Source organism: Haliotis rufescens, unplaced genomic scaffold (genome assembly GCF_023055435.1).
Source record: "Haliotis rufescens isolate VD_foot unplaced genomic scaffold, xgHalRufe1.0.p SCAF_8, whole genome shotgun sequence".
In the NCBI taxonomy this organism is placed as follows: Eukaryota; Metazoa; Mollusca; class Gastropoda; order Lepetellida; family Haliotidae; genus Haliotis; species Haliotis rufescens.
In genome coordinates, this window is record NW_025964372.1 from 53,931,951 (window position 1) to 53,959,835 (window position 27,885).

The window sequence follows — 27,885 nt, forward strand, 5'->3', positions numbered from 1 at the left end:
TTTCAAGAAACTTTCATCTTTATTCACAAACCACATTGTGTGTCACGTGATATGACCACGTGACGTAATAGAAGAATCTCTTGTGTTTGGCTTTCTTTGTCGGACACACACGCGCGATCTCCCTGTGTGACCTCCCTGTCTCTTAACGTTGTAATTCCTTATTCTTACAATATAAATAAACACATCTGAGACAAAAGAACATTTAAGGGAACTTTCTAAAAGTTGTGGTGTGGAAAGTGTTTGGTCTGTACATTGAAGTAGGCAGTGGAAGGCTCTGTAAATCCAACACAACATAGTCGTGGTGTTATAGAAGTTCTTAATACTGAACATAACGTCAATATATTACAAGTACATTTCAATTACGCATAAATAGTGTGTGCATATAGATACAGACTTCCTCTCTGCGGTACAGGCAGAGAGGGTTATCATTGTGCTCATCAATGTGATCCGTCAAGCACCTACAACACAACATTGTCCGTGTTTCAAAGTCTTCAGTCTCCAATTACAGGTAAACGTATCTTGACATCCCCTGCATATAACGGACAGTTACTCTGTGTCCGCTCTTAACAAGTCTGGAGGTTCCCTGTATACAAGGGACAGATACCCAGGGACAGGAGATTCCAAGTCTAGGATCTCCCTGGTAACTAGGATATCCATGGTAACAAACACATTGTGTGTGTCCGCTTGTGTGCCTCCCAATATACAACGAACAGACAACGCTCCGGAGTACGCCCAGCTGAAGCGGTTGACCTCACATTGGCAGTACGTGTCGTAGTTTGTCATCACACTTTGAACACCATCAAGATACCAGGGCACCAGGAGAGCAGTCTTCAGCGATTCCAAGCGAAGAACATCAAACGTAACGTTGTAGTTTCGTTAACGCCTCTGTTGCCAAGGAAATCATGTCATTTCACTGGATGATTAATATTTTCAGCACTTTAAGGTCAAGGTCACTATCCCTGCACAAAAGGTCAAGGTTAAGATCCCTGCACTAAAGGTCATGGGTCGACCCGTGTCTGTATCACAGCTACCCGTATTGGGAATGTGACAAGTCCTGTGGGTGGCGTGGGTTAGTGAGGCGGGGGCAGGTGGCTCACGTGCTGCTGTAGTCCGTGGATGAGCATGCGCGGGATTATAGGCCTGTTAACCGGAAGTGCTCCGACGCCATGTCTGTAGTAGAGGGCGTCCATGTTGGAGAGGATGGTGGACGTGTGGGGGTAGGACGACCAGTAGGGACTAGACTGGAGCATGCGCTGTACGGCGGCATAGTTGCCCGCTTCCGCCAGGAGTTCCAGACCCACCGCCGTCTGTCTCTTCCACTTGGTCCTGCAAAAAGACGACAGACAGTGTCAACATACGACACGCGCAGACATGTAGACTAACGTTTAGGCTCTGCAAATATATTATGTTCGTTAAAAACAAACAACTGAATTTAAATTGAAAAGGAATCCAGGGTGATGGGCGATTCAGAACCTGAACGTTTGGAAAATCTAGACTTGATTCATTTTGGGCTCCAGCATTACAGTAAGGGCTAGGTGGAAGGGGAAATAATATGATTCAGGACTGTGAGACAAACTAACAGGGCAGTGTTAACTCAGCACAAGGTAACGCCCGGACTGACAAATGACAGTGTTAAACTCAGCACAAGGGAACGCTTAGACTGACAGATGACAGTGTTAAACTCAGCACAAGGCAACGCTTAGACTGACAGATAACAGTGTTAAACTCAGCACAAGGCAACGCTTAGACTGACAGATAACAGTGTTAAACTCAGCACAAGGCAACGCTTAGACTGACAGATAACATTGTTAGACTCAGCACAAGGCAACGCTCAGACTGACAGTGTTAAACACAGCACAAGGCAACGCTCAGACTGACAGATGACGATGTTAAACTCAGCACAAGGCAACGCTCAGACTGACAGATGACAGCGTTAAACTCAGCACAAGGCAACGCTCAGACTGGCTTATGACAGTGTTAAACACAGCACAAGGCAACGCTCAGACTGACAGATTACGATGTTAAACTCAGCACAAGGCAACGCTCAGACTGGCTTATGACACTGTTAAACACAGCACAAGGCAACGCTCAGACTGACAGATGACGATGTTAAACTCAGCACAAGGCAACGCTCAGACTGGCTTATGACACTGTTAAACACAGCACAAGGCAACGCTTAGACTGACAGATGACAGTGTTAAACTCAGCACAAGGCAACGCTCAGACTGACAGATGACAGTGTTAAACTCAACACAAGGCAACGCTAAGACTGACAGTGTTAAACACAGCACAAGGCAACGCTCAGACAGACAGATGACAGTGTTAAACTCAGCACAAGGCAACGCTCAGACTGACAGTGTTAAACACAGCACAAGGCAACGCTCAGACTGACAGATGACAGCGTTAAACTCAGCACAAGGCAACGCTCAGACTGAGAGGTGACTGTTAAACACAGCACAAGGCAACGCTTAGACTGGCAGATGACGATGTTAAACTCAGCACAAGGCAACGCTTAGACTGACAGATGACAGTGTTAAACTCAGCACAAGGCAACGCTTAGACTGACAGATAACAGTGTTAAACTCAGCACAAGGCAACGCTTAGACTGACAGATAACATTGTTAGACTCAGCACAAGGCAACGCTCAGACTGACAGTGTTAAACACAGCACAAGGCAACGCTCAGACTGACAGATGACGATGTTAAACTCAGCACAAGGCAACGCTCAGACTGACAGTGTTAAACTCAGCACAAGGCAACGCTCAGACTGACAGATGACAGTGTTAAACACAGCACAAGGCAACGCTCAGACTGGCTTATGACAGTGTTAAACACAGCACAAGGCAACGCTCAGACTGACAGATGACAGTGTTAAACTCAGCACAAGGCAACGCTCAGACTGAGAGATGACTGTTAAACACAGCACAAGGCAACGCTCAGACTGACAGATGACGATGTTAAACTCAGCACAAGGCAACGCTCAGACTGGCTTATGACAGTGTTAAACTCAGCACAAGGCAACGCTCAGACTGACAGATGACGGTGTTAAACTCAGCACAAGGCAACGCTCAGATTGACAGATGACGATGTTAAACACAGCACAAGGCAACGCTCAGACTGACAGATGACAGTGTTAAACTCAGCACAAGGCAACGCTCAGACTGAGAGATGACTGTTAAACACAGCACAAGGCAACGCTCAGACTGACAGATGACGATGTTAAACTCAGCACAAGGCAACGCTCAGACTGGCTTATGACAGTGTTAAACTCAGCACAAGGCAACGCTCAGACTGACAGATGACAGTGTTAAACTCAGCACAAGGCAACGCTCAGACTGACAGATGACGGTTTTAAACTAAGCACAAGGCATCGCTCAGACTGACAGATAACAGTGTTAAACTCAGCACAAGGCATCGCTCAGACTGACAGATGACGATGTTAAACTCAGCACAAGGCAACGCTCAGACTGACAGATGACGGTTTTAAACTAAGCACAAGGCAACGCTCAGACTGACAGATGACAGTGTTAAACTCAGCACAAGGCAACGCTCAGACTGACAGATGACAGTGTTAAACTCAGCACAAGGCAACGCTCAGACTGAGAGATGACTGTTAAACACAGCACAAGGCAACGCTCAGACTGACAGATGACGATGTTAAACTCAGCACAAGGCAACGCTCAGACTGGCTTATGACAGTGTTAAACTCAGCACAAGGCAACGCTCAGACTGACAGATGACAGTGTTAAACTCAGCACAAGGCAACGCTCAGACTGACAGATGACGGTTTTAAACTAAGCACAAGGCATCGCTCAGACTGACAGATAACAGTGTTAAACTCAGCACAAGGCATCGCTCAGACTGACAGATGACGATGTTAAACTCAGCACAAGGCAACGCTCAGACTGACAGATGACGGTTTTAAACTAAGCACAAGGCAACGCTCAGACTGACAGATGACAGTGTTAAACTCAGCACAAGGCAACGCTCAGACTGACAGATGACAGTGTTAAACTCAGCACAAGGCAACGCTCAGACTGACAGATGACGGTTTTAAACTAAGCACAAGGCATCGCTCAGACTGACAGATAACAGTGTTAAACTCAGCACAAGGCATCGCTCAGACTGACAGATGACGATGTTAAACTCAGCACAAGGCAACGCTCAGACTGACAGATGACGGTTTTAAACTAAGCACAAGGCAACGCTCAGACTGACAGATGACGGTTTTAAACTCAGCACAAGGCATCGCTCAGACTGACAGATGACGGTGTTAAACTCAGCACAAGGCATGTCTCCTACACATACCCGTGAGGTGGGAAAAGCTCACTACGTATCTGTGTTCCAGGATTGTACCCTGTTCATTACAGATTCCACTTGACTGTCAGGAGCCAGTGTACAAGTTACCTTTTATTCTGCGCGGTATGGATTATTTAAATGAGAGAACACTGACACACTATTTACACGTAATTTGTCAGTAGTGTGATGTAGGCGCGGGGAGACGATACCTTAGCACCTATTTATATTCCAACAGTAGATGCCCTGCTTTATTTATGTTTAATAGAAACAGTCAGCGGCGTCAGCTCCGGAAACTGCCGAAGACAAACGATCCTTAACGAATCCGCGACGTTTTAATGTTATGGTGATCAAGTATCGGTTTTAAGTATTGCTGGTTGTATGCAAGGCGGGTTTTGGTCATTTAGGCCGTTGTGGCGCCTGTGTTGACAGGGCGGGCAGCGAGAGAATAGAGCTCGAGACCCTTGTGGCCCCGCGATGCAGAAGCCCGTCCGTCAGATCACGAGAGTCTGCTCCAAGGCGGCGGGGCGAGAAATATCTCTTAAGGCAAGCAAACAATGTGCTAAACAACGCTACGGATGATAGAACAGCTATCACTTTCCCATTTCTCCTCATTACTTTTAATGAAGATGATCCCTATCCCTGGTTTAGTATCGCGATCTCAGGACGACATACAAATAGCCTGACTTTCCCCTTCATTTAGCCTCGCTCCCTCGTCACTGGGCGAGCGAGATGTGGCCAAATTCGTTTGTCGATGCGTGAAGATGTCATGAATTTGTTCGGGCGGCGACAAGGACGTCACAAACTGCAACTAAACACTGAACGGCAACTGTGATACTGGAAGGGGAGGGGGTGGGGGGGTTGGCTGCGTCTCATCTCCCCCTGTTAGCACTATAGACAGGAGGCACGGGGCACTCCAGTAACCCACACACCTCAACAATGGCCGACAAATACAATCTAGCGAAAAATTGAAATCTTAAACAATAGAGACGCGATCGATGCTGCTACTTTAACAGAAAATTAATAAGTGATTGGAAATTAACAACTCACTTTTGCTGTATTGGGACAATGGCTGAGCCTGTTTTGTTGAGGACAATAGGACGCGAAGTCATTCTTCAGAGCGTACAGCGAGGAGGCAGAGTGGAAATGTGATTGGTGGCGCACGATCATGCTTGTCCGATATACATTGTTCTTATCATTAGTGTATTTATTATTCCACGGAGACTGGAAGGACGAACATTTTTTTCCAAACAGACTTACTTAGGCATCGTCGTCATCATCATCACCATCATTGTCATCGTCAGGATCATTATTATTATCATTATTATTATTATTATTATTATTATTATTATTATTATTATTATTCGCTTTTTTGTGGAGAGAGTCGCCTGAGTGACCTGAGTGACATAGCTGCTTATTGTTCGCGACGCTCGTGCCGTAACGAGATGCATTTCACCTTTGACCTCTTGTGTTATATCCTGGAGGCAAACGTCTGTCACTTGGGGGTTTAACATGCTCTACCACCCTCCCCACCCTCTGGCGGCACGCCCTTCATCTTCATTGTTGTTGGTGTAGCTCTACATGTTAAAGCAGGTTGAGGCACGGTGAGGGATATCCCTCCCCCTGCCCCACCTCTGCCCCACCCCAGCCCCACCCCGGTGTTTCTTGTATGTGTTTATATTGCCCCATATGCCAGGCCAGGTTGGGGGGCGCTGATCACTGCACGCATCAAGGGAGACAACCCATCACTGGTCAGTGGAGCGTGGAGCAGGGGCCGGCATCGCGCATCTCAAGTCGCCAAGAAGAGATGTTATCGCCAGTGCATGGAATAATTAAATGCTATTACATTATCGTTAAATACTAGTCGTTAATTTTGCCAATCTCCGACCAGTGAGTGTTGGCTGTGCCGACAAACTGACTAATTTGCCCAGCAGGGGTGGCGGGCGTATGAATACATAGTGGACACAAGGGGCCGCGGGGACAATAGGCGAGTCACAGACTGTTTAGAAACTGTGAGAGATTTTTACAATTAGAATTGCCTGAAATACTTAAAAGTAAATTTCTTTTTTTAAACAGTTGATGTGAGGTCATTAAAAGCATGTACCCGCATGTGCTGCTGGGCGCTTCATCTGCCTGGTGTTTTGTCCTCCGTCTCCGTCATATTGGGGGGGAGGAGTGATACTCACAGCGTCTCCGTCATATTGGTGGGGGAGGAGTGATACTCAGAGTGTCTCCGTCATATTGGTGGGGGAGGAGTGATACTCAGAGTGTCTCCGTCATATTGGTGGGGGAGGAGTGATACTCAGAGTGTCTCCGTCATATTGGTGGGGGAGGAGTGATACTCAGAGTGTCTCCGTCATATTGGTGGGGGAGGAGTGATACTCAGAGCGTCTCCGTCATATTGGTGGGGGAGGAGTGATACTCAGAGCGTCTCCGTCATGGCGGTAAGAGGGTTATTTGGGGTGCATGTTGTACCCTGGTTATCGTTGTGGTATGTCCAGCTACAATCTGGTTAGTATTTTGTAATGTCTAGTTATGTCAGGTTTCACTAGAAATGACACAGTATATAAACAGTACCCATGCTGCCCACTGCACCCAGTCTACGCTCACGTCAGCTTCCTCGACAACAAATGTTACATCCGCGGTGTTTACCTTTCAGGTATCACCGGGTATACGTGTATCATAGTCTAGTCCACTCGAACTGAGTCACCCTGGCTGTAGGTTGCCGGAGCTGTCCCCACTCCGGGTAGAGGGGGGAGGGGAGGGGGGCAGGGGGGTGCGGGAGACTGGGTAAGTGTGAAACTACTTGAGTCCGTCAAGGGGATATATATATATTAGAGCACAACTGAAGGCTGTATCGGTGTTTAACGCCGTGTGTATCTCCGAGAGTACCACACATGACGCTATCTTTGCTAAACGAGACCGCCTATTTAAACAGAATGTTTTCTCTTGGTCTTTATGTAGCATCAAAGATGGTGCAACTGTAGGATAACATTAGGCCTGCTCCCCTGGCTGGCTCGACACGACGGCCATAGGGACACCTTTCTCCCCAACAAATAGTAAGCTAAGTCAATATTGGAGCTAACATAACGTCTAAACCATGATTAAACCTCCCGATTGTCTGAAGGAGACTTCAGTAAGTGTCTCGCTACAGGCAACACATGGCTCTCACTGTTCCCGGTCGGGGAACACCTACACCGATCTTAAGATGATGAAAATATTTATCCACATGCCTCTGCATATATTGCTGTCAGCACCTACAGCCGGAGCACCTGGGCCGCGACCAAAGAGACGCATGTGCGTTGTCAGGGACGTTTAAACATGCCCTGGGTAGACGGTGAAACCCCGAAGGGTCGTCTCGTCACAGCACCGTGTCGTCATTGTAATTATCGTCGTCATCATCAAAAATGTGGCGCCTGGTGTCTGTTGAAAGGCGTTGCCGGTCGAGTTGTTGACAGACTTGCCATGACGCTTCTGCTGTATGTTTTTTTCCGGTATCTAACTTGTCCCATACATTGTTGTTACTTAGATAAGATAAGAAAATATTTATTGCACAAACATTCCATTACGGGACAGATGCAACTTTTATATAAAATGATGAAACATTATGATCCATATATTATTATTATTATTATTATTATTATTATTATTATTAAAACAAAAAAATGCAGCAAAGATTGTTTGGGTGATCCTGGCACAGTCAGGCTGGTTAGGCAAATCATCAGCTCAGGGCCCTTGCCCCTTCTACACGCGCCCTTATAGCGAATGGGACTTCTCCCAGGAACCGCTGCCTAGTGAAACCCACCAGAACTTTCCGTAGAATGTGACTCCCAAACACTGCAGCCTTCTGCGCATTGGTGTCAAAAGGGACAGAAAAATTCAATATAAAAATGATTTCATTGGATTCATCAAAAAGGACAAGATCGCGTTTATTGGCCTGGATACGTCTGAGGTAGACTAACATTTAGTCTCTGAAATCTTATATTACACAATATCCTTCTTGACTCTAAACATAAAAAAATTCCCTATGCTGATTTCAGAATATAGCTAGCTTGAGCTGGCTAGACTTGCTTTTGTATGCATTTCTAGATTATTATTTTTTCATAAAATAAATATATTCCACGGTCATGGTGCAGGACTACGTCTGAGGCTGTATACGGGCCTATTCCAAAGAAATTTGTATTTATCATTTTCCATGACGCGCTCGAAATATTCCGGGTCGTACCATGGATGGACTTCTGTGTCAAAACCACAAGCATGGCGAAGACGGTGATAAAATGATCGAGCCAATCCATCATGTCGCTTAAGAAACAACAACAATAATAATAATAATATCATTATCATTGTTATTGTTATAATAATAATAATAATAATAATAATAATAATAATAATAATAATAATTATTAGGGCTATTATTATTATTATTATTATTATTATTATTATTATTTGAGTAGTATGTCAAGTGGATGCCAGATTATTACATTGAGGTGATGAAGTGGGGTTTGCACTTCTACCAGTTGTCTGTTGGTGGCTGTGTTTCCGCCAACAAACAACACATGCATCACCTCAGAAAACCCGAGAGATAGCTCACATATGTCTCAATCTCAGTGAGAATGAGATTACACGTCTCGTCCACAGTGAGAAGGAGATTAATCATAGCTGAAATGTGTCTCGGCCACAGTGAGAAGGAGATTACTCTTTGCTGAGATGTGTCTCGGCCACAGTGAAAGTGAGATTATTCTCAATATGATATATGTCTCACCCAATGTGATAGTGAGATTACTCTAAGCTGAAATGTGTCTCGGCCACAGTGAGAAGGAGATTACTCTAAGCTGAAATGTGTCTCGGCCACAGTGAGAAGGAGATTAATCTTAGCTGAGATGTGTCTCGCCCAAAGTGAGAGTGAGATCAATCTCAATATGATATATGTCTCACCCAAAGTGATAGTGAGATTACTCTAAGCTGAAATGTGTCTCGGCCACAGTGAGAAGGAGATTACTCTTTGCTGAGATGTGTCTCGGCCAAAGTGAGAGTGAGATTATTCTCAATATGATATATGTCTCACCCAAAGTGATAGTGAGATTACTCTAAGCTGAAATGTGTCTCGGCCACAGTGAGAAGGAGATTACTCTAAGCTGAAATGTGTCTCGGCCACAGTGAGAAGGAGATTAATCTTAGCTGAGATGTGTCTCGCCCAAAGTGAGAGTGAGATCAATCTCAATATGATATATGTCTCACCCAAAGTGATAGTGAGATTACTCTAAGCTGAAATGTGTCTCGGCCACAGGGAGAAGGAGATTACTCTTAGCTGAAATGTGTCTCGGCCACGGTGAGAAGGAGATTACTCTTAGCTGAGATGTGTCTCGCCCAAAGTGATAGTGAGATTACTCTTAGCTGAAATGTGTCTCGGTCACAGTGAGAAGGAGATTACTCTAACCTGAAATGTGTCTCGGCCAAAGTGAGAGTGAGATTATTCTCAATATGATATATGTCTCACCCAAAGTGATAGTGAGATGACTCTAAGCTGAAATGTGTCTCGGCCACAGTGAGAAGGAGATTACTCTAAGCTGAAATGTGTCTCGGCCAAAGTGAGAAGGAGATTACTCTTTGCTGAGATGTGTCTCGGCCAAAGTGAGAGTGAGATTATTCTCAATATGATATATGTCTCACCGAAAGTGATAGTGAGATTACTCTAAGCTGAAATGTGTCTCGGCCACAGTGAGAAGGAGATTACTCTTTGCTGAGATGTGTCTCGGCCAAAGTGAGAGTGAGATTATTCTCAATATGATATATGTCTCACCCAAAGTGATAGTGAGATTACTCTAAGCTGAAATGTGTCTCGGCCACAGTGAGAAGGAGATTACTCTAAGCTGAAATGTGTCTCGGCCACAGTGAGAAGGAGATTAATCTTAGCTGAGATGTGTCTCGCCCAAAGTGAGAGTGAGATCAATCTCAATATGATATATGTCTCACCCAAAGTGATAGTGAGATTACTCTAAGCTGAAATGTGTCTCGGCCACAGGGAGAAGGAGATTACTCTTAGCTGAAATGTGTCTCGGCCACAGTGAGAAGGAGATTACTCTTAGCTGAGATGTGTCTCGCCCAAAGTGATAGTGAGATTACTCTAAGCTGAAATGTGTCTCGGCCACAGTGAGAAGGAGATTACTCTAAGCTGAAATGTGTCTCGGCCAAAGTGAGAGTGAGATTATTCTCAATATGATATATGTCTCACCCAAAGTGATAGTGAGATTACTCTAAGCTGGAATGTGTCTCGGCCACAGTGAGAAGGAGATTACTCTAAGCTGAAATGTGTCTCGGCCAAAGTGAGAGTGAGATTATTCTCAATATGATATATGTCTCACCCAAAGTGATAGTGAGATTACTCTAAGCTGAAATGTGTCTCGGCCACAGTGAGAAGGAGATTACTCTAAGCTGAAATGTGTCTCGGCCACAGTGAGAAGGAGATTAATCTTAGCTGAGATGTGTCTCGCCCAAAGTGAGAGTGAGATCAATCTCAATATGATATATGTCTCACCCAAAGTGATAGTGAGATTACTCTAAGCTGAAATGTGTCTCGGCCACAGGGAGAAGGAGATTACTCTTAGCTGAAATGTGTCTCGGCCACGGTGAGAAGGAGATTACTCTTAGCTGAGATGTGTCTCGCCCAAAGTGATAGTGAGATTACTCTTAGCTGAAATGTGTCTCGGTCACAGTGAGAAGGAGATTACTCTAACCTGAAATGTGTCTCGGCCAAAGTGAGAGTGAGATTATTCTCAATATGATATATGTCTCACCGAAAGTGATAGTGAGATTACTCTAAGCTGAAATGTGTCTCGGCCACAGTGAGAAGGAGATTACTCTTTGCTGAGATGTGTCTCGGCCAAAGTGAGAGTGAGATTATTCTCAATATGATATATGTCTCACCCAAAGTGATAGTGAGATTACTCTAAGCTGAAATGTGTCTCGGCCACAGTGAGAAGGAGATTACTCTAAGCTGAAATGTGTCTCGGCCACAGTGAGAAGGAGATTAATCTTAGCTGAGATGTGTCTCGCCCAAAGTGAGAGTGAGATCAATCTCAATATGATATATGTCTCACCCAAAGTGATAGTGAGATTACTCTAAGCTGAAATGTGTCTCGGCCACAGGGAGAAGGAGATTACTCTTAGCTGAAATGTGTCTCGGCCACAGTGAGAAGGAGATTACTCTTAGCTGAGATGTGTCTCGCCCAAAGTGATAGTGAGATTACTCTAAGCTGAAATGTGTCTCGGCCACAGTGAGAAGGAGATTACTCTAAGCTGAAATGTGTCTCGGCCAAAGTGAGAGTGAGATTATTCTCAATATGATATATGTCTCACCCAAAGTGATAGTGAGATTACTCTAAGCTGGAATGTGTCTCGGCCACAGTGAGAAGGAGATTACTCTAAGCTGAAATGTGTCTCGGCCAAAGTGAGAGTGAGATTATTCTCAATATGATATATGTCTCACCCAAAGTGATAGTGAGATTACTCTAAGCTGAAATGTGTCTCGGCCACAGTGAGAAGGAGATTAATCTTAGCTGAGATGTGTCTCGCCCAAAGTGAGAGTGAGATTATTCTCAATATGATATATGTCTCACCCAAAGTGATAGTGAGATTACTCTAAGCTGAAATGTGTCTCGGCCACAGTGAGAAGGAGATTAATCTTAGCTGAGATGTGTCTCGCCCAAAGTGAGAGTGAGATTATTCTAAATCTAAAATATGTCTCGCCCACAGTGATAGTGAGATTACTCTTAGCTGATATATGTCTCCCTCACAGTGAGAGTGATATTACTTTTAGCTGAAATATGTCTCACCTTCTGTTTTGGTACCACGTCTTCACTTGGGTGTCGGTCAGGTTGAGTTTGGCCGCGAGTTCCATCCTGTCCTGGACACTGAGGTATTTCTGTCTCTCAAAGCTTTTCTCCAGACAGCTCAGCTGGTGGTCGGTGAACGCCGTACGGGCCTTGCGGGGCTTCTTGGACTTGGAGGGGCAGTTAGGGTTGTCGTGGGCGTGGTCGTGGGCGTGGCACCCGGCACCCTCCGACTCGTGCAATGCTGGAACAACACAGGCATGTTACTCGTAAATACATTCAATGTAGAACTAATGAAACGTGGAACCCACATATAACTTATCTCATACAACTTTGGAAACAACTGAGTTGTTTAAGAAATGTAATTGCGAGGCATGATTAGATGCAATAATCATAAAGCTTTCAGTCGAACCCACCACACAAGGATGTTTTTGTTCCTCCCAAATTTAGTTCCGACCAGGAAAAAGTATCAAGATTAAATACATAAAACTGCAGTGACAAGTTCCCGTTGGCAGGAACAAGTGCTTGGGTGTGTTAATGAGCGATGTTCCCGTGTATTGTTAATGTCCAACATGGAAAACAGGGAAACTAATACATGCAAATCCAACACGAATAAACATTATCTAAAAGAAAAACAAAAGAATATGATGAAAAAAGAAAGTATGAAACAAACCCCGATAGTTAATTAATGATAAATACAAATGTGAAAACATGTAATTATGACACAAACGGATAGAATTCAGAGCCCCAAACGCCACCGAAATCTGAAGTACTGCTGCACGAGAATTCCAAGAAATTATACAAAAAAGGCAGTCGCCAGGGAATACCACGGTAGTAGGGTTGAAGTATCCTGAAGACTTAACAGAAAAGGAAAAAGCAAATAAAATCTGCTAACAGAGACATGTATAATGTATAAACAAAACATTTTTCTAATGAATTTGGTTTGGGTTTTTTAAAATGTCAATAGGAATTTTCACACATAAAGTATTTGGAAAAACTATATTGCAAGTATGTGTTCCAAATATATATATATATACAAAAATGAGGTAAATGTTCACTCGGTGTACATATGATATATAATAAAATAATAAAGTCCACGTTAGTCCATCATCTTCTTTATATCAGTTTCATACAAAGTACTTTCGCTGTCTCATGACAGCTCTTCAGTGTTACTGACATTGACATATCACTGTCAGTTACACTGAAGAGCTGTCATGAGACAGCGAAAGTACTATGTATGAAACTGATATAAAGAAGATGATGGACTAACGTGGACTTTATTATTTTATTATATATATATATGCAAGTATGTGTTCCATATATATATATATATATATATATATATATATATATATATATTTAATATGTGTATGGATCTATGTGCATGGATATGTGTGTATATGTATTTATTTGTATGCTTGTGTGTATATTTATATTATTTGTATGTATTCATGTGTGTGTGTGTATGTATGTATGTGTCTATATATATATATAATTTTATGTATTTATATGTGTATTTAGATGTATGTATATTATATATCATTTGCATGTATTAATGTGTATGTATATGTGTGTGTATTTATGAATATGTACAAAAACTACTCCGAGTCATCCTATTACTGCTGTTACTATGTCAAGACGTGTGTGTGTGTGTGTGTCTGTATTTACGTGTATTACTTAAATACCTTTTAGAAACGGACAGACAGACAGTTTATTAAGTGAGAAGGCCATATGCCCATAATACAGACACAATGGTTGATTGCCTGAACTACGCATGCCAAAATGGAAATTTAATAGTGTATATATTGCAACTGTGTTGTTTTATAGATATTTAGGTATTGTGTTCACGCCCAAACTTGTTTGGACTAAGGCACTAAATACTCCTGCTGCACAGAGTAACAAGGCCATTATGACATTATATAGATATCAAAAGAAAGTTGGTAATATACCCTGTCAAGATTTATTTAAGATATTTGATGCTATGATTGTGCCTATTGTCTGTTACGGTGCAGAAGTATGGGGCATCTCATATTGTAAAATTATTGAAGACGTACAGAATAAAATGTGTAAATGGTTTCTAAATACAGGTAAAACAACAAACAATGCAATGGTTTTAGGAGAGTGCGGAAGAGCCCCTCTCCAACTTGTGTATACCGCAGGGCCATCAAGTATTGGTGCAGGCTACTGCGTTTGGACGAGCACAGACTGCCTCGCCAATGCTATTTAATGCTCAAATCACTGGACCATTCTGGTCGCACCACATGGGCTACTCACATTAAGAACATCTTGTTTAAATTAGATTTTGGATATGTATGGTTAACACAAGCTGTTGGCAATGTGATGATATTTATTCATCTTTTTAAGCAAAGATTATCTGATAACCTTCAACAATCATGGTGTAGTTCTATCAATAGTATATCTGATACCTTTTATTATTAACATTTTAAATCCATGTTAAATGTGGAAAAATATCTTACACTCCCCATACCAATACATCTGAGAATATGTATGACTCGTTTCAGATGTAGCAAGTTTAAACTTGCAATTGACTTGGGGAGATACACAAATGTCCCATACACTGAACGATTATGTAAATATTGCATAGAAAATGGTATATCTTTTATTGACGATGAATTTCATGTTTTACTTGAGCGTTATTCAGCCCTAAGAAATATGTATCTTAAACAGTATATCACGTTTCAAACTGTAACATCTTTTACTGAAATTATTTCATCAGAAAACTTTGATGTTGTATATAACACATGTTTATATCTATATAAAGTCCAATGGCGAAGAGAAACTTAAATCGATTACTTCCTTGGCATGCGTAGTTCATGCAATCAACCATTGTCTGTATTATGGGCCTATGGCCTTCTTACTGAATAAACTGTCTGTCTGTCTGTCTTTTAAAAACGTCCTGTGTGTCTATAGGCCGCCTTGTTTCGGACGTTCATACTTCATAAACAAATGCATGTCATATAGTCAGACGTTCACACTTCATAAACAAATGCATGTTATATAGTCAGACGTTCATACTTCATAAACAAATGCATGTCATAAAGTCAGACGTTCATACTTCATTAACAAATGCATGTCATATAGTCAGACGTTCTTACTTCATAAACAAATGCATGTCATATAGTCAGACGTTCATACTTCATAAACAAATGCATGTTATATAGTCAGACGTTCTTACTTCATAAACAAATGCATGTCATAAAGTCTGAGGTTCATACTTCATACACAAATGCATGTCATATAGTCAGACGTTCTTACTTCATAAACAAATGCATGTCATATAGTCAGACGTTCATACTTCATAAACAAATGCATGTCATATAGTCAGACGTTCATATTTCATAAACAAATGCATGTCATATAGTCAGACGTTCCAACTTCATAAACAAATGCATGTCATATAGTCAGACGTTCATACTTCATAAACAAATGCATGTCAGTGTTTGGATGCCAGCACTGTATTCACTGATGACAATTCAACACTTTAAAAGCATAAAGTTGACGATAACAACATAAAGTGGTCTAATCACACATGGGAGTCACACGATAATGTTTGGGGTTCAGCACCAAGATGTTCGTATGAAGATACCGACAGCTAGATTGTTCATGTAAGTCTCACCTCGTTACAATAACTATGAAGTAACGAAACACATATAACTATTGAGTTACAATTGTAACGAGCCACTCTTAACAGGGTTACAAGCGACTGATATGAATACAAGTTAATACAGATACAGGAATGAACGTCCTGTGTACGCATCACTAATATTGGTCAAGTTATTTTGTATGGAGACTAGATATTTGGTTAAGCTTCATCTGCAGAACTAGATATTTTTTCGAATTAAAACTTTGAGCCCAAATATTTTATCTTGCGACAAGGTCTTTTTTATGGCCAACCATGTCTTTGGTTTTCAACAATCAGAAGCAAAATTTTATTTTCAGGCATTTTCTGGGACGATATTTGTTTTTCGTTAACATTTAATGATTTATTAGAGAAATAATTTGCAACTGGTTCGGGTGAACAAAAATCTTGATTCCGATAACTGAAGTTTGGTCTGAATAGGACAAACAATTATAGAATATATGGCTCCTTCTAAAATATGGTGATCGCAACATTTAAGGATCATTTCACAATGTACGTTTCCGAGTACAATCGTCTTCTGGTCCGGGAGTGCCACAACGTGGAGTTGTACATTGAATCTAAGTACTTTCAAATTTGCTGTTAGTTCTCAATTTATTCAGTTTATTTTTTTTCAAATTCCTAGACTAACACTTAGTCAATGAAAACACTTGTCTTTTATTTAGTTATTTTCTTCGAAAGAACCTTTCTCCTTCTGCTGTTTTATCAAGCAAACTAGACTAGGATAGTTTGATCTAGACTTGCCTAAAAAAGATTGCCTAAAAAATATAAATTCCAAAGTCATAGTGCAGGACTATCACATTCCTTGCAGTAGCTAATATATGTTTCAGGTTTTGAAATCTTAATATGATACATAAAATATAGTAAATCGAAGCAGTTGCTGAAATATTTGTTTGAGAGTGTTTCAAGACATACATTTGTTTCTGACAAATGAGGACACATTATTCTTTCCAGTATTTTCGGAAAAGATTATTTTTTATAAAAATCCAAAAAGAAAGATATCTCAATTACAGCTAGAGGTTCTACTTCGCGTATGCAATGCCGACTTCCGCACACGTTCTTCCCTGCTGTCGTGTTGTGTTTACTGGACACTACTGTCGTGTTGTGTTTACTGGACACTACTGTCGTGTTGTGTTTACTGGACCCTACTGTCGTGTTGTGTTTACTGGACACTTCTGTCGTGTTGTGTTTACTGGACACTACTGTCGTGTTGTGTTTACTGGACACTACTGTCGTGTTGTGTTTACTGGACACTACTGTCGTGTTGTGTTTACTGGACACTACTGTCGTGTTGTGTTTACTGGACCCTACTGTCGTGTTGTGTTTACTGGACCCTACTGTCGTGTTGTGTTTACTGGACACTACTGTCGTGTTGTGTTTACTGGACACTACTGTCGTGTTGTGTTTACTGGACACTACTGTCGTGTTGTGTTTACTGGACATTACTGTCGTGTTGTGTTTACTGGACACTACTGTCGTGTTGTGTTTACTGGACACTACTGTCGTGTTGTGTTTACTGGACACTACTGTCGTGTTGTGTTTACTGGACACTACTGTCGTGTTGTGTTTACTGGACACTACTGTCGTCTAGTGTTTACTGGACCCTACTGTCGTCTAGTGTTTACTGGACACTACTGTCGTGTTGTGTTTACTGGACACTACTGTCGTGTTGTGTTTACTGGACACTACTGTCGTGTTGTGTTTACTGGACACTTCTGTCGTGTTGTGTTTACTGGACACTACTGTCGTGTTGTGTTTACTGGACACTTCTGTCGTGTTGTGTTTACTGGACACTACTGTCGTCTAGTGTTTACTGGACACTACTGTCGTCTAGTGTTTACTGGACACTACTGTCGTGTTGTGTTTACTGGACCCTACTGTCGTGTTGTGTTTACTGGACACTACTGTCGTGTTGTGTTTACTGGACACTACTGTCGTGTTGTGTTTACTGGACACTTCTGTCGTGTTGTGTTTACTGGACACTACTGTCGTGTTGTGTTTACTGGACACTTCTGTCGTGTTGTGTTTACTGGACACTACTGTCGTCTAGTGTTTACTGGACACTACTGTCGTCTAGTGTTTACTGGACACTACTGTCGTGTTGTGTTTACTGGACCCTACTGTCGTGTTGTGTTTACTGGACACTACTGTCGTGTTGTGTTTACTGGACACTACTGTCGTGTTGTGTTTACTGGACACTACTGTCGTCTAGTGTTTACTGGACCCTACTGTCGTGTTGTGTTTACTGGACACTACTGTCGTGTTGTGTTTACTGGACACTACTGTCGTGTTGTGTTTACTGGACACTACTGTCGTGTTGTGTTTACTGGACACTACTGTCGTGTTGTGTTTACTGGACACTACTGTCGTGTTGTGATTACTGGACACTACTGTCGTCTAGTGTTTACTGGACACTACTGTCGTGTTGTGTTTACTGGACACTACTGTCGTGTTGTGTTTACTGGACACTACTGTCGTGTTGTGTTTACTGGACACTACTGTCGTGTTGTGTTTACTGGACACTACTGTCGTGTTGTGTTTACTGGACACTACTGTCGTGTTGTGATTACTGGACACTACTGTCGTCTAGTGTTTACTGGACACTACTGTCGTGTTGTGTTTACTGGACCCTACTGTCGTCTAGTGTTTACTGGACACTACTGTCGTGTTGTGTTTACTGGACACTACTGTCGTGTTGTGTTTACTGGACACTACTGTCGTCTAGTGTTTACTGGACACTACTGTCGTCTAGTGTTTACTGGACCCTACTGTCGTGTTGTGTTTACTGGACCCTACTGTCGTGTTGTGTTTACTGGACACTACTGTCGTGTTGTGTTTACTGGACACTACTGTCGTGTTGTGTTTACTGGACACTACTGTCGTGTTGTGTTTACTGGGCACTACTGTCGTGTTGTGTTTACTGGACACTACTGTCGTGTTGTGTTTACTGGACCCTACTGTCGTGTTGTGTTTACTGGACACTACTGTCGTCTAGTGTTTACTGGACACTACTGTCGTGTTGTGTTTACTGGACACTACTGTCGTGTTGTGTTTACTGGACACTACTGTCGTGTTGTGTTTACTGGACACTACTGTCGTGTTGTGTTTACTGGGCACTACTGTCGTGTTGTGTTTACTGGACACTACTGTCGTGTTGTGTTTACTGGACCCTACTGTCGTGTTGTGTTTACTGGACACTACTGTCGTCTAGTGTTTACTGGACACTACTGTCGTGTTGTGTTTACTGGACACTACTGTCGTGTTGTGTTTACTGGACACTACTGTCGTCTAGTGTTTACTGGACACTACTGTCGTGTTGTGTTTACTGGACACTACTGTCGTGTTGTGTTTACTGGACACTACTGTCGTCTAGTGTTTACTGGACACTACTGTCGTGTTGTGTTTACTGGACCCTACTGTCGTGTTGTGTTTACTGGACACTACTGTCGTGTTGTGTTTACTGGACACTACTGTCGTCTAGTGTTTACTGGACACTACTGTCGTCTAGTGTTTACTGGACACTACTGTCGTGTTGTGTTTACTGGACACTACTGTCGTCTAGTGTTTACTGGACACTACTGTCGTCTAGTGTTTACTGGACACTACTGTCGTGTTGTGTTTACTGGACACTTCTGTCGTCTAGTGGTTACTGGACACTACTGTCGTGTTGTGTTTACTGGACCCTACTGTCGTGTTGTGTTTACTGGACACTACTGTCGTCTAGTGTTTACTGGACACTTCTGTCGTCTAGTGTTTACTGGACACTACTGTCGTCTAGTGTTTACTGGACCCTACTGTCGTGTTGTGTTTACTGGACACTTCTGTCGTGTTGTGTTTACTGGACACTACTGTCGTGTTGTGTTTACTGGACACTACTGTCGTGTTGTGTTTACTGGACACTACTGTCGTGTTGTGTTTACTGGACACTTCTGTCGTGTTGTGTTTACTGGACACTACTGTCGTCTAGTGGTTACTGGACCCTACTGTCGTGTTGTGTTTACTGGACACTTCTGTCGTGTTGTGTTTACTGGACACTACTGTCGTCTAGTGGTTACTGGACACTACTGTCGTGTTGTGTTTACTGGACCCTACTGTCGTGTTGTGTTTACTGGACACTACTGTCGTGTTGTGTTTACTGGACACTACTGTCGTGTTGTGTTTACTGGGCCCTACTGTCGTGTTGTGTTTACTGGACACTACTGTCGTGTTGTGTTTACTGGACACTACTGTCGTCTAGTGTTTACTGGACCCTACTGTCGTGTTGTGTTTACTGGACACTACTGTCGTGTTGTGTTTACTGGACACTACTGTCGTGTTGTGTTTACTGGACACTACTGTCGTGTTGTGTTTACTGGACACTACTGTCGTGTTGTGTTTACTGGACACTACTGTCGTGTTGTGTTTACTGGACACTACTGTCGTCTAGTGTTTACTGGACACTACTGTCGTGTTGTGTTTACTGGACACTACTGTCGTGTTGTGTTTACTGGACACTACTGTCGTCTAGTGTTTACTGGACACTACTGTCGTGTTGTGTTTACTGGACCCTACTGTCGTGTTGTGTTTACTGGACACTACTGTCGTGTTGTGTTTACTGGACACTACTGTCGTGTTGTGTTTACTGGACACTACTGTCGTGTTGTGTTTACTGGACACTACTGTCGTCTAGTGTTTACTGGACACTACTGTCGTGTTGTGTTTACTGGACCCTACTGTCGTCTAGTGTTTACTGGACACTACTGTCGTGTTGTGTTTACTGGACACTACTGTCGTGTTGTGTTTACTGGACACTACTGTCGTGTTGTGTTTACTGGACACTACTGTCGTGTTGTGTTTACTGGACACTACTGTCGTGTTGTGTTTACTGGACACTACTGTCGTGTTGTGTTTACTGGACACTACTGTCGTCTAGTGGTTACTGGACCCTACTGTCGTGTTGTGTTTACTGGACACTACTGTCGTGTTGTGTTTACTGGACACTACTGTCGTGTTGTGTTTACTGGACACTACTGTCGTGTTGTGATTACTGGACACTACTGTCGTCTAGTGGTTACTAAACTCTTTTGTCGCTTTGCGCTAATGCTAATATTAGCAATTGTACAAGTGGCTATGAAGGCAGTAAACGCATAAGAACTTGTCTGTTTATAGTCTCATTATTGTACGGCCCCTAATTGGTGTGGTTGTAACGCCAAGCAGATCCACCAGTCACACCTGAAGACGACACCTGTCCAGTAATTAACACACCTGTGAGAGACCGTGTCCAGGTAAAGGATCCCTGTGTTGTCATCGAGGCACACAACGCAGCACAACGGGGGGAGGGGGGACGTCTTTCACCACAAAGAGATTCACGGATTATCGGGTTTGGGCGATTAGCTGCACACCGTGTGGCGAGTCGATCTGCAGTGACTTCTTTCAACTGTTCTCGTACTTCTACTCAACTTATCTGATTTCATCGTTGTAGATGGCGTGGATAGCGAGTCAAAGGCGGGAGGGTAGTTAAAGACAGCATTTAACGCGCTGACAAAACGTTTTACACAGATCCTATTACATGTTTAGGAGGTAATAGACATTTAAATTTAGAAAGATAACAGGTTTCGAGTTCTATCCTATTTTCATGCACGTTAGCGACCGGTGGAGAGTGGAGAGTTTGGAGCCGTGCTGTCTTGTCTTCCAGATAACACTTAACTAAACTCATTGTGCTGGCTGTAGTCGACTATATCTACCCGCATCTCTCGTGTCGTCAGCAATTAGAGGACTTGAGAACAAAGACTCACACACTGTCTTCACTTACAGCCCGCCAGGACTTCACACGGACAATAAGGAAGACTTAGTGAAAATTGTTGACATTTCTGAGGAAAGTGAGTCAACGCAAGTGATATGGTATGTCATGGTCAAAACCTTATCAGACATATCAATAGTATTATTTGGAACAATCAGTAAGAATTAGCGATACTTATAAGGAAAACGCGAGGTCATTTGTCCGACATCCTTGTTGATGAGCCCCGTCCGACCCGCCCATGTAGACCACGACCAGCACGGGATTCCGTCATTGTCAGAACTAAATCATGCATGTGCACACGTCACTGGCCTTCTCCCGTCAACAGGGGATATCCTTCCGCATGCAAATTAAACACCCTTATTGATCGACTTACGACATATGACGTATGGAGAATTTGTATACTGTGGAAATTGCATCACAAGTTATGAAAAGGTGGAGAAACTAGTACCCATCTCATCACACGGTATCAATATATGGAGAAACAAGTACCCATCTCATCACACGGTATTAATATGTGGAGAAACAAGCACCAATCTCATCACACGGTATCAATATGTGGAGAAACAAGTACCAATCTCATCACACGGTATTGATATGTGGAGAAACAAGTACCAATCTCATCACACGGTATCAATATGTGGAGAAAGAAGCACCCATCTCATCACACGGTATCAATATGTGGAGAAACAAGCACCCATCTCATCACACGGTATTAATATGTGGAGAAACAAGCACCCATCTCATCACACGGTATTAATATGTGGAGAAAGAAGCACCCATCTCATCACACGGTATCAATATGTGGAGAAACAAGTACCAATCTCATCACACGGTATTAATATGTGGAGAAACAAGCACCCATCTCATCACACGGTATTAATATGTGGAGAAACAAGCACCCATCTCATCACGCGGTATCAATATGTGGAGAAAGAAGCACCCATCTCATCACACGGTATCAATATGTGGAGAAACAAGTACCAATCTCATCACACGGTATCAATATGTGGAGAAACAAGTACCCATCTCATCACACGGTATCAATATGTGGAGAAACAAGCACCCATCTCATCACACGGTATCAATATGTGGAGAAAGAAGTACCAATACCATCACACGGTATCAATATGTGGAGAAACAAGTACCAACATCAATTAAGTTGTCAGTATCTGGACAAGCGCGCTTCAAACATTGTACAAGCTTACAAAACTATAACGCAACACACTGAGTAGGATAATTAAAGCCGACATGCACGAGCGTGGTCTCCATCAATCATTTGAAAAGGTGCATGTTTGGGTAGAACCCAAACCAGTGGCTGTGGGGTCCGGCGTCCCCCTATGTTGGGCCCAGCTATATACGGTCTTTCTAAATTTTGCCATAAAATAGGTGACCAGATCTAATGTTACAGGTGGAACATTGTTGCGGACCCGTGCGGGGAATGTGGAAGGGGTATCTGCCGTGCAAGGGGGCATTTGGTGGTAGAAAGTATTTCTGCAGATACAATCAGCTGGCGGTTACCAATACATTTCTCTGTCACACTGACGGAGGGAAAGATGGCGTTGATAAGCCCTGGAATCATGCCCCAACCGTCTCCTCCCCCACCCACCTCGCCAACAGTATTCCAAGGGCATAAGATGCTACCCTAACCCCTCGCCCAAACTGCCCCCCCCCCCCCCCCCCCCCCCCCCCCCTACACACACACACACACACTCCCACCCCAACCCTATCTTATCCACAGTAACAACAAGGACACCATCACACCCGCCCTGCTGCTCAATTCCTCACCACAACTCTCAATTCGCATTCACCCGCCCAATCCCATATCGCTGTGCCTCCAGTCCTGACCCCCACCCCTATCCCCACCCCTATCCCCACCCCTGCCGCTCCCGGGGGTGGTGTTGTACGCATTGACTGACCACCCAGCCTGGCGACGTAGAGGAGTCCGCCACAGCGCCGCGGCCGGTCGCGGGTAGCAGGTTCTACCCGGGGGTGCGAGGTGACCCTCCCGGGTACGTATCGGGTTGAGGGGGATCAGCCACACCGGCGCGATGTTGGCTTGTGTGATATGTGCCCGCTCCGCACGCTATAGATCAGTTAGAATTGGCTTTCCTCAACAACTGCTCGGCGATTTGTCAACTTACAGGGTCGTTTGACTTGAATATCGACAATCATTTCCTCGAGTTGGCAACTTAGGATCTGTCGACAAATAACGAGGAAATGGTATGTTGGCATGCGGGGGCAAAGACATACCTCGGTGTGTGGGGTGGGGGAGCGCTGGCTTCAGGTCAGGATGAAGAAAAGGAAACCTCTGTAAATTAGATGTTTTTCATTTGTTGTAGCAGAGACCATATAATAGATGATATGGTACCTGGTTGTAGACTCTTTTCGTGATTTATTTATTTATTTATTTATTTATTTATTTATTTATTTATTTATTTATTTATTTATTTATTTATTTATTTATTTATTTATTTATTTATTTATTTATTTATTCATTTTTTTATTAACTTTTGCTCTGCTTTTTTTATTTTTATGTTTATTTATATACCAGTATTTGCAACATATCTAGTCCACCGGCCCCTATCCTACGCCAAACCATTTATTGAAAATAACTCCCAAAATAACGCAGTCTCAAAGTGGGTAAGTTTTTGCAAAGTTTATGAAATGTTCATTAATTGACTGATACGGTCATCCGTGTGGTGTCGTCATCTTCAGCAACGACGAACATCGTCATGCCGCCGCCATCAACCACCCGACGGCATCAGGCAGTCAAGTAGAAAAACAGTTGCACACCCGCAGTTAAAATCCACCACTGCATTGCTGATCAAAGCGGGATTCTACAGGAATTCTTTAATAATTAATTTTAACCGGTATACAAATATTGCCGTGTGAAACTAGCCGTTGTTTTGCAGTTGTATGGCAGTACTTGGAGATCACCTATATAGCGTAGTTCCCTGACGGAGCGGGCCTGACTTCTTCACAATGACATGCACATTAAACTTAGATGGCGTGGATATGGCTGAATGGAGAGTTTTATCTAAGGTTTAAGGAGTGTAAATAATTTATACGTTCATCATCGGAAACTGGTATTACGTTAAATGTATGTTAAAAATGTTCTTTGTTACTGCGCGGCGCTGCCGATTTGCCTGTGTGAGAAGTGTCTTGTAGGACGCCCGACACAGTCGCCATAGAGTTTGGATGCATTCATCACCGTTATATCACGCGCTCCGCTGAGAATATGGAAGCATACTCCGACAGGCCATATCCACTTAATGCTTAAATAATACACACAGTGTGTGAGCCGCGGACTGACACACACACACCGCCATGCTCACCCACACAATTGCCGAGCGCCGAGAACGGAAAAGAATGGAAACTTTGCAACCGTATACAATTTTGATTTTAAAGAATAATGTTTTGTACATGCATGGATTGGGTAGTGTTATTGACTACATTGCTACATTCATCAGTGGAAGCAAGCAGGTACAGACAATCGGTTTGCCTCTGGAGGGGAGACGGTTATCTGTTGTTTGCTTGTTTGTAAAAAAGTATTCTTTCTTGACATAAAAATATATTCCTGTTATAAGATTATATTTGTATAAAATATTCTTTCTTGACATAAAAATATATTCCTGTTATAAGTATATATTTGTATAAAATAGTCTTTCTTGACATAAAAATATATTCCTGTTATAAGTATATATTTGTATAAAATATTCTTTTTTGACATAAAAATATATTTCTGTTATAATTTGGCAATTACCGCTGCGACGGGCGTTAAAGTTCAGGTGGGTACTAATTTATCTTCAAATAAATACGCATTTGGTGATGGTAAATTAATTCTATTATTTCTTGCTTCTTTTGTTCATTATATCTTGGTTTTTTTTATTTTTCATTTGAACACATATTTCAACGCGTCAGATCTGAGGAAGGTTCTAGAAGACCTGGAGTTGATGTGCCCGACAGTTCCGCGACGTCCGCCCCGGCATTGGTACAGACCCCGGCATTGGTACAGACCCCGGCATTGGTACAGACCCCGGCATTGGTACAGACTTATACACAGCGGAGCGGGAAGGAAAGCAGATTGTTGTCAACTGTCAAATACTCATCGATATGCAATAATATGAATAGTATCTAAGCTTAGGACTAGTTTTAAAATAATTTTAAGAAGAGATTGTTTAACAGAAAAATGAGAATAATACAAGAAAAGTATTAGTACCTGTATGAAAATAATCCTATGTAAAATCCCACGGGTTGAAACGTTGCCTGCATTTCCATGCTGTTTCTTCTTAAGTGACGGGTGAATAATGACATGATTTGCTATCATTAAAATACAACATTTAGCAGAAACTCGGCCGTGTTTTATATAACAAAGAATTATGGGGCCAATACAACTACTACAAAAATATACAAACAAAGGCTTTATATAACATCTTCGTACAATATTCTACAGTTATTGAAAATATTCCGTTAACAATTGCTTTGTTTGCAACATAGAACTGGTCTGGATTTATTATTCAAGGAACACATATTAAGAAAGTGAAGCTTGTATGAGTTGCCGCAAGATGGGTGGGCCAGCCTGGATCTTACAAACACAACTTCATAGCTGATCATTAATTAATAATTTTAAAATTAATAAAGCTCATAAATATATATGGAATGTAATAATTAAAATTGATCAAAATGTAGTCTTTGACTCCCATGTTGGAGGAACATGAACAGGCAAGCACCTTCTGTATTCTGTGTAAGCGGGGAAATGACGGACCCAGAAGTAGCCCTGGCACATTGTTTACAAATATTAAAGAAGTAGTTATCCATAAAAAAGTGTCCTGTCTTCATCACCAATTCATAGCCTAATTATTTAAATTTTTTCCGATGTGTTAGTTTTTTGGTGAAAATTTGATTTGTGATTACAGATTTGTTTTCCCTTTTCAGACCTTACACGAGTGAAGCTGTTTGCCTGATAGGCAAGTCTCCTCGGGCTCGGTGAGATTACTCCGCAGATGTGACAGTTGTTGTTAGTGCATAATCATATCACTGAATCACACGACGACAAGCCGTGGTGATGTACCTGGGTCGTCTGTTGACGGGTGGACGGGTGTGGCGGGGTGTGTGTGTGTGTGGAGGAAACCTGGATATGTTCAGGATTCTCTACAAGGAGCGCGGGCTGCGAGGTGTCAGAGAGTGTGGCTAACTGGTATAAAACGCTACTTGTTTCGAATTCTTTATATGGACCACGGCCTGCCTAATTTAATTATATATATATATTTTTGTCAAATAGTGCGTCCAAACAAAATTACCAGTGTACAGCTGCTGCTGTTGGCTCTCTTATCCACTTTCATCCCTGTGTCAGGATGTATGGGGATGCTGTACGTGTATAACTATCGTACTTCTCTATGGGTATAGCTATCGGCGTATACTTACAATCACTAAGTTTGTCGTCGTTCTCGTCGTCCCCCGGTTGTGTGACGAAGTAGTCTGGGTGTGGTAGTTCTGCCGGGGGGTCGGGCCGGTGCCGGTAGAGAGGGTTCACGGAGGGGAACACTGGGTCGGACCTGTGCGGGCCTCTGTCCGACAGAATGTCTGATATAAGAAATGAGGGTTTGCTGTGGGGTGGCGAATATTTGACACCACCCCTCGGTGACTCTCTGTCCTCAGAGTTATCTGCCCCTGAAGTTGTTGAAGGACTTTCGCATTTATCATTTCCAACAACGTCGCCCTCACTGTCGCTGTGGTTGAAGGCGACACTTGACTTGGAGTCGGACATGTCGGATGTAAATTACAAACTCCAGTAGATGTAGAATGTCCGCGAGGGTCGAGTGTAAATGGGTGGGGGTGAAGGTGGCCAGTACTTTTGTTCAAAGAACACACAACCCAAACTGTGGTTCCAAGAAATACAGAAATCTCTCAATTCCAAATGTTGTCTCAATGTTGTGACAATCTTTCCCACAGTTCCAGGCGACCGTCATCCGTCTGTGACTCGGTTGTAAGACGACTTCATTCCATCCAGAAACACAAGTTTGGATAATCAGACTTAATCAGCTATCAACCAACCACTGCCGTTCAGTTTATCCTGTCTTGTTGCTATAATGAGCCAGGACGATGCGAGTCCTATTGGGCGGCACTCTCGCTACTTACTGGCGCAGATTGTCACAGTTCGCGGGAATCAATACTCTTCAGCACCGATCACTGCAATTTCGATTTGTTTGCAAATTATCTCGACTATGCGCGTCGAGCGGTGGGACATCTATCATGCTTCAGCGTGTTATTCGCTCCGACCTGTCCATGTGTGTCAGTAACAACTGTATTGACACGCATTCAGC

The 27,885-nt window shown here is 42.8% G+C and overlaps 1 protein-coding gene across 1 annotated transcript; it reads right to left on the bottom strand.

Moving 5' to 3' along the window:
* LOC124127412 (barH-like 1 homeobox protein) lies at nucleotides 1-27,806 on the bottom strand. The gene is made up of 3 exons (XM_046490812.2): nucleotides 26,987-27,806; nucleotides 12,129-12,369; nucleotides 1-1,326 (listed from the first exon to the last, which is right to left on the bottom strand). Exons 1-3 carry the CDS (start codon nucleotides 27,327-27,329, stop codon nucleotides 1,071-1,073), a joined length of 840 nt encoding a protein of 279 aa, XP_046346768.1. The 5' UTR covers nucleotides 27,330-27,806; the 3' UTR covers nucleotides 1-1,070.
* Nucleotides 27,807-27,885: the final 79 nt, after the last annotated feature.

Excerpts from the sequence above, each read along its gene's own strand:
- LOC124127412 (XM_046490812.2), bottom strand. The coding sequence starts at position 27,329 with ATGTCCGACTCCAAGTCAAGTGTCGCCTTCAACCACAGCGACAGTGAG. Across the intron at positions 12,370-26,986 it reads CGACGACAAACTTAGTGATT|CATTGCACGAGTCGGAGGGT; the intron begins GTAAGTATACGC and ends GTGTTGTTCCAG. Across the intron at positions 1,327-12,128 it reads ACGTGGTACCAAAACAGAAG|GACCAAGTGGAAGAGACAGA; the intron begins GTGAGACATATT and ends GTCTTTTTGCAG.